This window comes from Hoplias malabaricus, chromosome 3, assembly GCF_029633855.1.
Source record: "Hoplias malabaricus isolate fHopMal1 chromosome 3, fHopMal1.hap1, whole genome shotgun sequence".
In the NCBI taxonomy this organism is placed as follows: domain Eukaryota; kingdom Metazoa; phylum Chordata; class Actinopteri; order Characiformes; family Erythrinidae; genus Hoplias; species Hoplias malabaricus.
The window spans coordinates 75,892,730-75,905,824 of NC_089802.1; the positions used below are offsets into that span (position 1 = coordinate 75,892,730).

The window sequence follows — 13,095 nt, forward strand, 5'->3', positions numbered from 1 at the left end:
TTTTGCTACATGTTTGGCTCACTGCCGACAGATCAGTAAAACATCTATATAAAAGTCTCCATCTTATTTACACCTTGGTCTATGTACAGAGGTAACAGAACTGGAAAAATAATAATATAACAAACTTCAAATACATCTATAAAAGAAGTAATGTGTGCTGTGTTTGTAAAAAGGAACATGATTTGGCAAGCTGCACATTTTCCAACAAAAAGCATAAAAACCTCTGTGAGTTTAACACAAATGTCACGACTCAAACGCTGGCAGCTGGGAGTCAGAATCTCACACTACTTTGCTTTTAAAAGCAATGTTATTATCAGGGTTGTGAGTCCTCAAAGCTCTCCACAAGGGGGAGCTAGTTGCAACTAAGTACAGTTTATGTGCATCATTAAAAGAGAAGAAATCTCCTTCAGTGAAGGTACACTGTAAAAATGGCTGTAAATTTACAGTGAGTCTGCTGCCAGTATTTTACTGTAAATCGCAGTATTTACAGTAAATTATTGTATTATTCAATTACAGTAAAATGCTGTAAATTTGAAATACAGTAGTGTTTCTGTAAAAATACGGTAAATGCCTGGGAACTCTGCTGCCAGTATTTTACTGTAAAATTTACAAGACATTTTTTACAGTGTAAGGTTTAAGTGTCTGACTTGTCTGAGGGACTCGGATTAAAGACCCACTTTGCTTTGATTAAGACTGCCAGCTGAAAGAGTTAAAACTGAGCTGATCTAGAAATGTTAAACTTTCACTTTCACTTCAAATCAACTCCAAAAGTCAAGAGTCAATAACTCACTGGTTATAAAATCATGTTAAAAGCACTAAGAAAAATAACACCTCGTGGAACATCTGCTTCCATTTCCAACACCTGGTTAAGAAAAGCTGACACATGTTTGATTGTATACGTGACTAGTCAAATAATTCAGACTTGTGAGTGTAATTTGATGGCATACATGCTTCAAAATACAAAACAATATTTAAACAAACTACACAATATTTGGACACAGTTTCTTAAACGTGTTAAATATGCACTTAAATAGTGCAAACCTTAGTGATTGTGAAAATAGACTTTAGGGAAATTAATAAGAATAAAAAGTATGTGGAAAAAACCCTTGAAATCTCAGGATTTGTTTGAGTCTTTACTTTTTGAAATAAACAAAAATATAGCTATGTCATTAAAGTGCTGGTGAGTACATTATGCTGCACTAGTGGAGGGTTTAAGAGGAAGTGTAAGGGGTTAACAGTGTATTGCACTGAAAATTAAAAACGATAAACCATACAATGATCTAAAATAAACTTAACATTCATAGCCAACAGCTGCCACACTTCATCCAACCCATAATCCACCTCTGCCACCACTGCTACACCAAGACAGACAGGACCCTCTAGTTTTATTAAAGTGCATAAAGGAACCAGTCAGAGTGAGGTTAATAGAACTGTTATGGGCATTTCAATTTTGCTAAAGTTGACGTGTTATAAAGCAATAATAACAAGCATTTCAACTGTACGTAACAACTATTCCACACTTTTTAATTTCCTTTTTCATTTGAATGGATATTTACAATGAATTAGCATAATGCTAATATGCTGGGCTAATGCTAGCTAACGAGATACAAAAATAATTACAATGCAGTTCTGATAACGATGGAAATGATGAAATATAGAATAAAAGTAGAATGCATTTGGTAACACTTTACTTGAAGGCTGCCTACATAGGGACTACAAAAATATTTATAAACTAATTCATAAAGTAGTTATTTAGAACATAAATACCCATGTAATAAGGGTATTTACATAGGCAACATTACACAAGGAAGTTCCCATGTCAATACAGTGATGTGTACACCTTAAAACACTGTCATTGTGACATTTATTATTAATACCGCTTTATAAATATGTTATAGACTGCTCATGCTTGGTTTATGAAGTCCCTATGAAGGCAACCCAAATATAAAGTGTTTTCCAAGGCTCTAGAAAATATGTAAAGGTTTTCTAGTAAAAAGGCAGAGATTTTTTTTTTTTGTCGTGCTAGCATGTTTGCTACATGCTAGCATGGTGGACTAGCAGCTACTGTTTACAGGACTTCAACTCCACAGTCTCCTGAGGAAGCAAACTCCCAAGAAACACCCAAACAACTGCATCACCACATTTCAACACAATGAAACTGGCGATATCTGCCAGTGACACTTTTATTTCAGACATGCTAGCAGAGCCATATCAGATTTACTTTATCTGATTTTGATGCATGTATGTGTCGTGGGGGAGCTATTGGTCTGCTTGTGCTACAACAGACCCAGCCCTCTGCACCCTGAGGAACTTTTCTGAAACTTGACAGGGACACCCAGGCAAGGGAATCTCCAACCGGGAGAAACAGGGAGGCCTTGCCCTTAAGCACGGGAATGCCTCACACCCTGTGGGACGTGAATGCGCAATCCCAAGAGACAACCATCCACTCAGCGGCAGTGGGATGTGAATGGAGTTTGCTCTGCACTGATGTTCAACAAACCGAGTCCACTTGGTCGTATCCCACCTGTGTCGAGTTGATGCTTGTGTTATGGGTTCAACAGGGTGCACATCATTCCCTCGCTTAAGGGCAAGGCCACACGGGATAAAGTATCCTCTCGCCACAAGAACACCTTTCCAGTTTCCGAGTTTCAGATTTCCTCCGGGTCTGGGGGTGGATCTGTGGAAGCGCTAGTATACCAGTGGTCCCCCCCGTGACAGTACAGTAGGTACAGTACTGCGTAAGTCTTGCTACATCTGAAAACACTGGATTTAAAGCTATGTATCTGTGATAGAAAAAATAAGTACAAATAAATATAAACAAACATTTCTATACAATGTTTACCTAGGTTTTTTGAACCCTGCTATGCTTAACTGAAATAAGCATGTCATAGCCTTAATGTAATATTCGCAGGTGTCTAAGGCTTGCACTGTACTGTGTATTTAAAGGTGTGTGTGTGTGTGTGTGTGTGTGTGTGTATTTGTTTCTCAGCAGGGGGATGAGGACATCTGGTCATAGTCAGGGCACTTCAGCAGGGCAGGAAAGTTGGAGCTCATCTGGAGCGAGGCCTCGCTGGAGATGTCCGAGGGGGTTCGTCCTCGCGTCCAGGCGTCCGGGTGCAGGAACTGACCCGAGTAGTCGCTGCAGTTGCTGAGGCGTGGCCGGTAGAAGCCTGGGTGCGGCCGGTACATCTCCTCCGCCGTGTATCGCTTCATAAACAGGTACACGGACATCACTCCGGCTGCCTGCTCCACACACACACACACACACACACACACACACACACACACACACACACACACACACACACACACACACACACACAAACAACAGAGAAATCAGATTCTGTTCCTGAAAGTTACTAATGTGTGCATCCACTAAATGGTTCCTTTCCTTAGTAACTGTTGCTAGGTTGGACAACTATAGGGTGCAACGGCATGAACTGATATACATAGGTCTACTCATTACACATGGGTGTTTGTGAGAGAGAGAGAGAGAGAGAGAGAGAGAGAGAGAGAGAGAGAGAGAGAGAGAGAGAGAGAGAGAGATACAGAGAGACACAGTGTGTTTACCTCTGTGAGGAGGAAGGAGATGGCGGCGAAGGCGAAGGACCAGCCGTATTTATAACTGAAATACGCCTCGTTTGTCTTTGTTCTGTTCAACATCTCGTCATTTATACTAGAGATATACAACACCAACCCCACCACCAGAGAGAGACCTGCACCAGAGAGAGAGAGAGAAAAGACAGAAAGAGAGAGAGAACAGAGAGAAAGTGAAATGAGAGAGAGAACAGAGAGAGAAAGTAAAGACAGAAAGAGAGAGAGAACAGAGAGAAAGTGAAAAGAGAGAGAGGGAGAGAGAGAGAAAGAACAGAGAGAAAGTGAAAAGAGAGAGAGAACAGAGAGAGAAAGTGAAAAGACAGAAAGAGAGAGAGAACAGAGAGAAAGTGAAAAGAGAGAGAGGGGGAGAGAGAGAGAGAGAGAACAGAGAGAGAAAGTGAAAAGACAGAAAGAGAGAGAGAACAGAGAGAAAGTGAAAAGAGAGAGAGGAAGAGAGAGAAAGAACAGAGAAAGAAAGTGAAAAGAGAGAGAGGGAGAGAGAGAGAGAGAGAAAGTGAAAAGACAGAAAGAGAGAGAGAACAGAGAGAAAGTGAAAAGAGAGAGGGAGAGAGAGAGAGAGAACAGAGAGAGAAAGTGAAAAGACAGAAAGAGAGAGAGAACAGAGAGAAAGTGAAAAGAGAGAGAGGGAGAGAGAGAGAGAAAGTGAAAAGACAGAAAGAGAGAGAGAACAGAGAAAGTGAAAAGAGAGATGGAGAGAGAGAAAGTGAAAAGACAGAAAGAGAGAGAGAACAGAGAGAAAGTGAAAAGAGAGAGAGGGAGAGAGAGAGAGAACAGAGAGAGAAAGTGAAAAGAGAGAGAGGGAGAGAGAGAGAGAGAGAGAACAGAGAGAGAAAGTGAAAAGAGAGAGAGGGAGAGAGAGGGAGAGAGAGAGAGAGAGAGAACAGAGAGAGAAAGTGAAAAGACAGAAAGAGAGAGAGAACAGAGAGAAAGTGAAAAGAGAGAGAGGAAGAGAGAGAAAGAACAGAGAAAGAAAGTGAAAAGACAGAAAGAGAGAGAGAACAGAGAGAAAGTGAAAAGAGAGAGAGGGAGAGAGAGAGAGAGAGAAAGTGAAAAGACAGAAAGAGAGAGAGAACAGAGAGAAAGTGAAAAGAGAGAGGGAGAGAGAGAGAGAACAGAGAGAGAAAGTGAAAAGACAGAAAGAGAGAGAGAACAGAGAGAAAGTGAAAAGAGAGAGAGGGAGAGAGAGAGAGAAAGTGAAAAGACAGAAAGAGAGAGAGAACAGAGAAAGTGAAAAGAGAGATGGAGAGAGAGAAAGTGAAAAGACAGAAAGAGAGAGAGAACAGAGAAAGTGAAAAGAGAGAGAGGGAGAGAGAGAGAGAACAGAGAGAGAAAGTGAAAAGAGAGAGAGGGAGAGAGAGAGAGAGAGAACAGAGAGAGAAAGTGAAAAGAGAGAGAGGGAGAGAGAGAGAGAGAGAGAACAGAGAGAGAAAGTGAAAAGACAGAAAGAGAGAGAGAACAGAGAGAAAGTGAAAAGAGAGAGAGGGAGAGAGAGAGAGAACAGAGAGAGAAAGTGAAAAGAGAGAGAGGGAGAGAGAGAGAGAGAGAACAGAGAGAGAAAGTGAAAAGAGAGAGAGGGAGAGAGAGAGAGAGAGAGAACAGAGAGAGAAAGTGAAAAGACAGAAAGAGAGAGAGAACAGAGAGAAAGTGAAAAGAGAGAGAGGGAGAGAGAGAGAGAACAGAGAGAGAAAGTGAAAAGAGAGAGAGGGAGAGAGAGAGAGAGAACAGAGAGAGAAAGAGCGAGACACAGAGAGAGAGAACACAGAGAGAGAAAGTGAAAAGATATAGGAGATAAACCGACCAACAGTTGTTTAAATCCCACTGTAAAGTTAGTGCCGTCCTAGTCTTTGTGTCTGGTACCTGAGAGGATGAAGAAGATCCCGGAGACGAAGGCCAGGATGGTGCGGTGGGGGCGGACGTGTCCGATGTTGTTCAGGACGAAGCCGATGAACATGAAGAAGAGGCTGACCAGAGGAAACGGAGTGGCTGAGCGGATCATCTCTGCACACACACACACACACACACACACACACACACAGAACGAGTTCTGATCAATACCTGATCAAATTCATTCATTACCCAGATTTTCCACCATCTCTTTAAATGCAGAGCAGTGACCCAGTCCTAATGAGATCATCACTGAGGTAGAAAATAGTCTGAAGCCGTTTGGTGAATAAGTTAAACCTCATTAATATTCATGATCTCATTTTAATACAACACCGAATAAACATCTGCAAATGATCAAAACGTCAGCTTCTTTTACTTCATTTTATTGTTAGATACAGTGTAACAATTCTTTAATATAAAGTGCATGGCGGAAAGGTACAGGCAGGGTGTTATGAGGCAAAATAGTCCCTATATAAATATCTACCACTGATTTATCACTATTCTGTCATCATCATTCATTCATTCATTCATACATTCATTCATCTTATTCTGCTTCTGTAACTCCATCATGATCAGGGTCACCGTGGGTCTGGAACCCATTCTGAATCATTGAAACACACCCTGGACCAGGCACTGTTCATCACACACTCACACCTGAGGACAATTACACACACTCACCCACTCACTCACATATGTACAGGGTGGGCCATTTATATGGCTACACCTTAATAAAATAGGAGTGGCTGGTGATATTAACTTCCTGTTTGTGGCACATTAGTATATGGGAGGGGGGAAACTTTTCAAGTTGGGTGGTGACCATGGTGGCCATTTTGAAGTCGGCCATTTTGGATCCAACTTTTGGCTTTTCAATAGGAAAAGGGTCATGTGACACTGATACTGGAAGCCTGTGCTAGCATTTCTCCTGCGGTGTTGCTATCAGTGTGTGATAAGTGGGGGAAGAGGGTTGCATTGACGATCCAACACAATGGGGCATCACTTAGAACACATTTTATAAGTGGTCAGAAACTTGTAAATAACTAATGAAAGAATAAAGTTACGTTAAAACCAAGCACACCATTGTTTTTCTTGTGAAATTCCCAATAAGTTTGATGTGTCACATGACCCTCTTCCCATTGAAAAAACAAAAGTTGGATCCAAAATGGCCGACTTCAAAATGGCCGCCATGGTCACCACACATTTTGAAAAGTTTCCCCCCTCCCATATACTAATGTGCCACAAACAGGAAGTTAATATCACCAGCCACTCCCATTTTAAGGTGTATCCATATAAATAGCCCACTCTGTAGATCAGAGGGGTGGGGCCACTGGTTGTCACGGAGAGTAAACACCATGTTAAATCTGTGTTGTAGATGTTATGACATCCATACATTCGTTCTTCTAAGAGGAACCTCTCTGAATGACTTTCTTTACATCTCAGTCACTGAATTATGGAGTTCTCACAGTCCCCTTTAACAGAGGTGATGTCTCTCCGTCTTCTCTTCAGCAGCTCACACAGTGCCTTTTATAGCTTCATCACTCAGAGCTGCAGCCGTGCTCCACCAGCATCAGCAGCTCAGTCCAATAATATAACAACATCTACAGCACGTGGAGCACGTACACACACACACACACACACACAGCTCCACACTCTGCGAATAACTCCACACTGCTCTTCTAATCAGGACACTGATTATTTCTCTGCGCTCTTTGTGTCTGTTTAGCTGCGTTTAACTCCAAAGAGTCCCCACACCTTCACTTCGGGAGACACACACACACACACACATTCTTTCAGGTTGGACTCTGGTGCTGGTGACCCGTGCTGACGGGATGAGGTCAGGAATTATGACCTGTGTCACTTACTCAGAACGCTGACCGTGACCTCCGATGTTAAGTGGACGTTGGTGGGCATGATGTACTCAATGGTGAAGCAGCGTCCCTTCTCTTTACCTGCAACACACCGGAACAACAGTCATCAGATCAGTTCAGATCCGATTCAATTAGAGCACTGTGTTACAGCACCTTCAGAGTTCTGGAAATAGAGTTATTAGAAATATTCTAAAAGGTAAATAACAGAGCAATGTGAAAGGGAGCACAAAAGGTTAGACCCCCAGCTGTGTGTGTGTGGCCAGGGTTCAGTTAACCAGCTTAGACACTAACACCATGCTCTACCATGAAGAGTTTCTGGGCAAAACTCCTTATTGGCCAAATTTTATAACCTGATTAATGAGTGACTGTGTGAATGTGTGAGTGACTGAGTGATTGTGTGAGTGACTGGGTGAGTGTGTGAGTGAGTGGGTGACTGTGTAAGTGACTGGGTGAGTGTGTGAGTGAGTGTGTGAGTGACTGAGTCAGTGTATGAGTGACTGAGTGAGTGTGTGAGTGACTGGGTGAGTGTGTGAGTGAGTGGGTGACTGTGTGAGTGACTGGGTGAGTGTGTGAGTGACTGAGTCAGTGTGTGAGTTACTGAGTGAGTGTGTGAGTCACTGGCTGAGTGTGTGAGTGACTGGGTGACTGGCTGAGTGATTGGCTGAGTGTGTGAGAGAATGGGTGACTGGCTGTGTGACTGGTTGAGTGACTGGTTGAGTGTGTGAATGACTGAGTGAGTGTGTGAGTGAATGGCTGAGTGTGTGAGTGACTGGCTGAGTGAATGACTGAGTGTGTGAGAGAATGGGTGACTGGCTGAGTGACTGGTTGAGTGTGTGAATGACTGAGTGAGTGTGTGAGTATCTGAGTGAGTGTGTGAGTGACTGGCTGAGTGACTGGGTGAATACAGAAGATGGATGGCTGGATGGATCTGGAGTTCTCAGAAGGGGGATAGTGTAGTGTAGAACTAAACTGGAGACTAGGAATTAAGTCTCAGGAAAATATATCCCAGTGTATGTTACAGCTTCAGATTCTGAGTGCACTGAACCCTCCAGGTGATATTTCTGATGTGTTTTTTTGTTGTTGTTTCAGGGAGATGGACTCCAGGTGACAAATAACTGCTCCAGAAAGAATGGCAGAGAGATGGAACGTTTCGGGATCTTAAAAATGGATTTATGATGCTCTCTATCACCATGGCAGCGCAGAAATGGACTGGCAGCAAAGTGAAACAAATTACACTCCGCCTGTACCTTTCAGGAGCTGATTATGTGCATACAAACCAAGTCATTTTACCAGAGAGCCCATGTGTGAGAGAGTGATAGAGACGACCGAGAGAGAGAGAGAGAGAGAGAGAGAAATTGGATCCACACACTGGCCACTTTATTAGAAACCCCACCCCGAGAAGGTTTCTCAGGAGTGACTCAGTCCTGGACAGAGGTCTGTGTTCACTCAAAGAAAACCCCCCGGAGGTGGTTGCCGCGGAGGCAGATGTTTATTGGCTGTGGCGGCTGCGTTCCCCGTGTCAGACGCTGGAGGTTTCTGGGTCATTCCCAACAGTCCACAGCAATAAGGCCACTCAATACTCCACTGAGTCCGGGCTCTTTAGCCCTAAACGGACATGAGCTCGGCCAAAGTCCAGTCACCTCTCCCATTAAGAGGAGGTCCACACACCTGTTACTGCAGACGTGCTCCAGATCACAGCACAATGTTTGGTGACTTCTACACAACAAGCTTCTGGAGGATATTTCACTGCAGATTCAATGTACAAGTATTTAGAGTTGTTATATTTAACAACAGCCCCTTTGAACATCCGTTGCTAGGTAACAACAGTGGTCACTTTAAGCAGCAGGAACTACATTTATGTCAGAAGAATAATAATCAAAAACTTAGATTTGAAACAGAATCATTAACTAAATCACAGCCGAGAGAGAGACAGAGAGAGAGAGACAGAGAGTGAGAGAGAGAGAGAGAGAGAGACAGAGAGTGAGAGAGACAGAGAGAGAGAGAGAGAGACAGAGAGAGAGAGACAGAGAGTGAGACAGAGAGAGAGAGAGACAGAGAGTGAGAAAGACAGAGAGAGTGCGACAGAGAGTGAGAGAGACAGAGAGTGAGAGAGAGAGAGAGAGAGAGATACAGAGAGTGAGAGAGACAGAGAGAGAGAGAGAGAGAGAGAGACAGAGAGTGAGAGACAGAGAGTGAGACAGAGAGTGAGAGAGACAGAGAGAGAGAGACAGAGAGAGAGAGACAGAGAGTGAGACAGAGAGAGAGACAGAGAGAGAGATAAAGAGTGAGAGAGAGACAGAGAGAGAGACAGAGAGAGAGACAGAGAGAGAGATAAAGAGTGAGAGGGAGAGAGATAAAGAGTGAGAGAGAGAGAGAGACAGAGAGAGAGACAGAGAGAGAGATAAAGAGTGAGAGGGAGAGAGATAAAGAGTGAGAGAGAGAGAGAAAACATAGAGAGAGAGAGAGAGAGAGAGAGAGAGAGAGAGAGAGAGAAACAGAGAAAGAAAGAGAGATATACCTGTCTCACCGGTGGGTAACACTCTCTCAGGAGGTGGAGAATCTAGAAGAACAGAAAGGAATCAAAGTCAGTGTCCTCCTGCTGTACCTTCAATTCCCAGAATCCTTTAAAAAAAAGAATCCAGGACTAAAAATCCCATCAGGCCTCAGCAGAGACATCAGGGGCTTGTCCTTTGGGATAAATAGGATGGTGCAGGTTTGAGAGGAAAAAAATGTTCTCATAACAAAGTCATCATATATCTATTGATACATGGCCCAGCCTTAAAGGACCATACACTGTATAATGTGGAGAGAGAGAGAGAGAGAGAGAGAGAGAGAGAGAGAGAGAGAGAGAGAGAGAGAGAGAACACAGATAGAGGGAGAGAGAGAGAGAGAGAGAGAGAGAGAGAGAACACAGATAGAGGGAGAGAGAGAGAGAGAGAGAGAGAGAGAGAGAGAGAGAGAGAGAGAGAGAGAGAGAGAGAACACAGATAGAGGGAGAGAGAGAGAGAGAGAGAGAGAGAGAGAGAGAGAGAGGGAACACAGTGAGAGAGAGAGCAAGAGAGAGAGAGAGAGAACACACACACACACACACACACAGAGAGAGAGAGAGAACACAGAGAGAGTGAGAGAGAGAAAGAGAGACAGAGAAACACACACACAGAGAGAGACAGAGCGAGAGACAAAAACAGAGAGAGAAAGACAGAGAGAGAGAGAAACAGAGAGAGAGAGACAGAGGAGGATGTGCCGTTTTGCATAGTTTTCCTTTTGCAGGTAAAGTCACGAAGTGGAGCTCAGGGCAAATGCCATCACAGTTTTCTTCACTGAGAGAGAGAGAGGAGGAAGATGCTGAAATGAAGTAGGAGTGTGTGAATGAGACTGACACTCTCTCAGAGAGAATGATAGAAAGAGAAAAGAGAGTGTGTGTGAAAGAGAGAAAGAGAGAAAAGAAAGAATGTGAGAGAGCACGAGACAGAGAGAGAGAGAGAGAGAGTGAGAATGATAGAGAGGAGGTGGGGGAAAAGAGTCACAGGGAGAGCAACAAACACCCTGAAAAGAGATATTCAGAAACACACACACACACACACACACAGGGAGCTGCTGAAAAGTGCTAGAGGGTGATGAAAGGATGAGGAGAGACGGGTGGAAGACGGCTGTTGTGTTCAGCGCTGTGTTTAAAGCTGAGAGTGTCACAGAGAATCTTAGTGGAGCTCCAGGAGAACAGCGTTTCCCAAATGAGGCACTTGATTTCTTCCAGTTTAATGTATTCACTGCTGGCTCCACCCACTGGTTCGGTCTCCCCCAATCATATAACGCTTTAAAGATGGAGATCCATCCTTCCTCTAAAGCCTGGTCTCAACAGGAATTCACATATTGTCGTTGTCCAAAGAAAACACAGTGAATAGCGAGTTTTGCTGATGTTTTGATGTTTACTACTTCAGCAGAAGTCCAATAGGATTCATACAATGTGTACAAAATATAGTCCACTGGGGCTCAACACTCTTGGAGGAGAACACCAACAGCCCAGTTCATATGTCAGTTGACAGACAGGTGTTGGCAGCAGTGTGCTGGAAAGACTGAATAACCCCTCACCTGCGAGGAAGCAGACCCTCCAGAGGCCTGAGTGGAGGGACATGCGGATCTCTGTGCTCTGATTCAGGGGCAGGATTATCCCCTCCTCCAGGTACAGCCAGTAGTCGGTGCTGACGGCGATGCCCAGGAGCCCCAGACTGCACACCGCAAACACACTGCTCAGCAGCGTCAGGGCTTTCCTCCCACACACACTCATCACCTCCGGTCCAGCAGGGGGCGCCAAGCACCGCACACAAGAGCTGCAACAACACACAGAGACACACAGTGTGATACGTACGATCACCGCCTTTTAAAGGTTTTCCTTTACGTCGTGTCCTTGATCAGTAAATGAACCAATAGGAGCGGTCCAAAAAAGTACGAAACAGGAGCTCTACTGAAAACAGCTGCCAAATTTAACACTAATTTGATGGTGCTGTATGAGGAACGTGTTCTGAACTCTCCCTCCTGCTCTTGTTTAAAAGGTGGATGAACTCGTGGCAGATGTCGCCTGCAGTTAACTCCGTTCTCCCTGCATTCTCCAGCGAGCTGCTCATCCGCGTGAACCCCCAGCCATCGACTAACGCTAAAAAGTGGGTTGAGAGGTTGTCTGCTCCGGTTTAAGCGGCCGAGTGCCTCCTAAGCGCTCTGGCCTCTGTCCGTTTGTGGAATGCCAACATAATCGACAGCGATTTGGCCGCGGGGACGTGTTTGATCGGGGGCGCTTGGCTGAACCCTGCTGTGCTGTCGCGGTTGATTGGTTTGGCGTGGCCCGGGGCAGCTACGCTGGACTAACAGAGACCCGCAGAGAGACACCATTCATCCATTCACTCTTCAGTGAAGGTTTGACACTCAACAGAGCTCTGACGCTCCGGAGAATGCCGTTCCACCGTTCCACAGCCCAGTGCTGGGGGCATTATACACAAATAGGCAATGCTTAGTACTGAGTACAGAGTCATTCGGCTCATGTGCAGCTGCTTCAGAGAGAGAGAGAGAGAGACAAGTTATGTGTGATGAGACATCACTGCATCTCACAGCCACTGAAAAAGAAAACACACTGCACACCAGACCTGACTTGACCATTGATGGACATGAGGATGATTATCTGATTATCCAGTTCAGGGTCACGGTGGGTCCAGATCTTACCTGGAATCATTGGGCGCAAGGAGGGAATACACCCTGGAGGGGGCGCCAGTCCTTCACAGGGCAACACACACACACACACATTCACTCACACACTCACACCTACGGACACTTTTGAGTCACCAATCCTCCTATCAATGTGTGTTTTTGGACTGCGGGAGGAAACCGGAGCACCTGAAGGAAACCCACGCAGACACAGGGAAAACACACCACACTCCTCACAGACAGTCACCCGGAGGAAACCCACGCAGACACAGAGAGAACACACCACACTCCTCACAGACAGTCACCCGGAGGAAACCCACGCAGACACAGGGAGAACACACCACACTCCTCACAGACAGTCGCCCGGAGGAAACCCACGCCGACACAGAGAGAACACACCACACTCCTCACAGACAGTCACCCGGAGGAAACCCACGCAGACACAGGGAAAACACACCACACTCCTCACAGACAGTCACCCGGAGGAAACCCACGCAGACACAGAGAGAACACACCACACTCCTCACAGACAGTC

The 13,095-nt window shown here is 44.8% G+C and overlaps 1 protein-coding gene across 2 annotated transcripts; it reads right to left on the reverse strand.

Moving 5' to 3' along the window:
* Positions 1 to 2,985: 2,985 nt before the first annotated feature.
* Positions 2,986 to 11,652, reverse strand: cacng5a (calcium channel, voltage-dependent, gamma subunit 5a). 2 transcript variants are annotated; one of them, XM_066666434.1, is made up of 6 exons: positions 11,457 to 11,652; positions 9,886 to 9,927; positions 7,362 to 7,448; positions 5,476 to 5,616; positions 3,571 to 3,716; positions 2,986 to 3,243 (listed from the first exon to the last, which is right to left on the reverse strand). In XM_066666434.1, exons 1-6 carry the CDS (start codon positions 11,650 to 11,652, stop codon positions 2,986 to 2,988), a joined length of 870 nt encoding a protein of 289 aa, XP_066522531.1. The 2 variants fall into 2 exon arrangements, with proteins under 2 accessions (XP_066522531.1, XP_066522532.1); XM_066666435.1 differs by lacking the exon at positions 9,886 to 9,927.
* Between the last annotated feature and the right edge of the window lie 1,443 nt (positions 11,653 to 13,095).

Coding starts and splice junctions, on each gene's coding strand:
- cacng5a (XM_066666434.1), bottom strand. CDS start 11,652: ATGAGTGTGTGTGGGAGGAAAGCCCTGACGCTGCTGAGCAGTGTGTTT. Junction 3,717..5,475: donor GATCTTCTTCATCCTCTCAG/GTACCAGACACA, acceptor TCTCTGGTGCAG/GTCTCTCTCTGGTGGTGGGG. Junction 3,244..3,570: donor TCTCCTTCCTCCTCACAGAG/GTAAACACACTG, acceptor TGTGTGGAGCAG/GCAGCCGGAGTGATGTCCGT.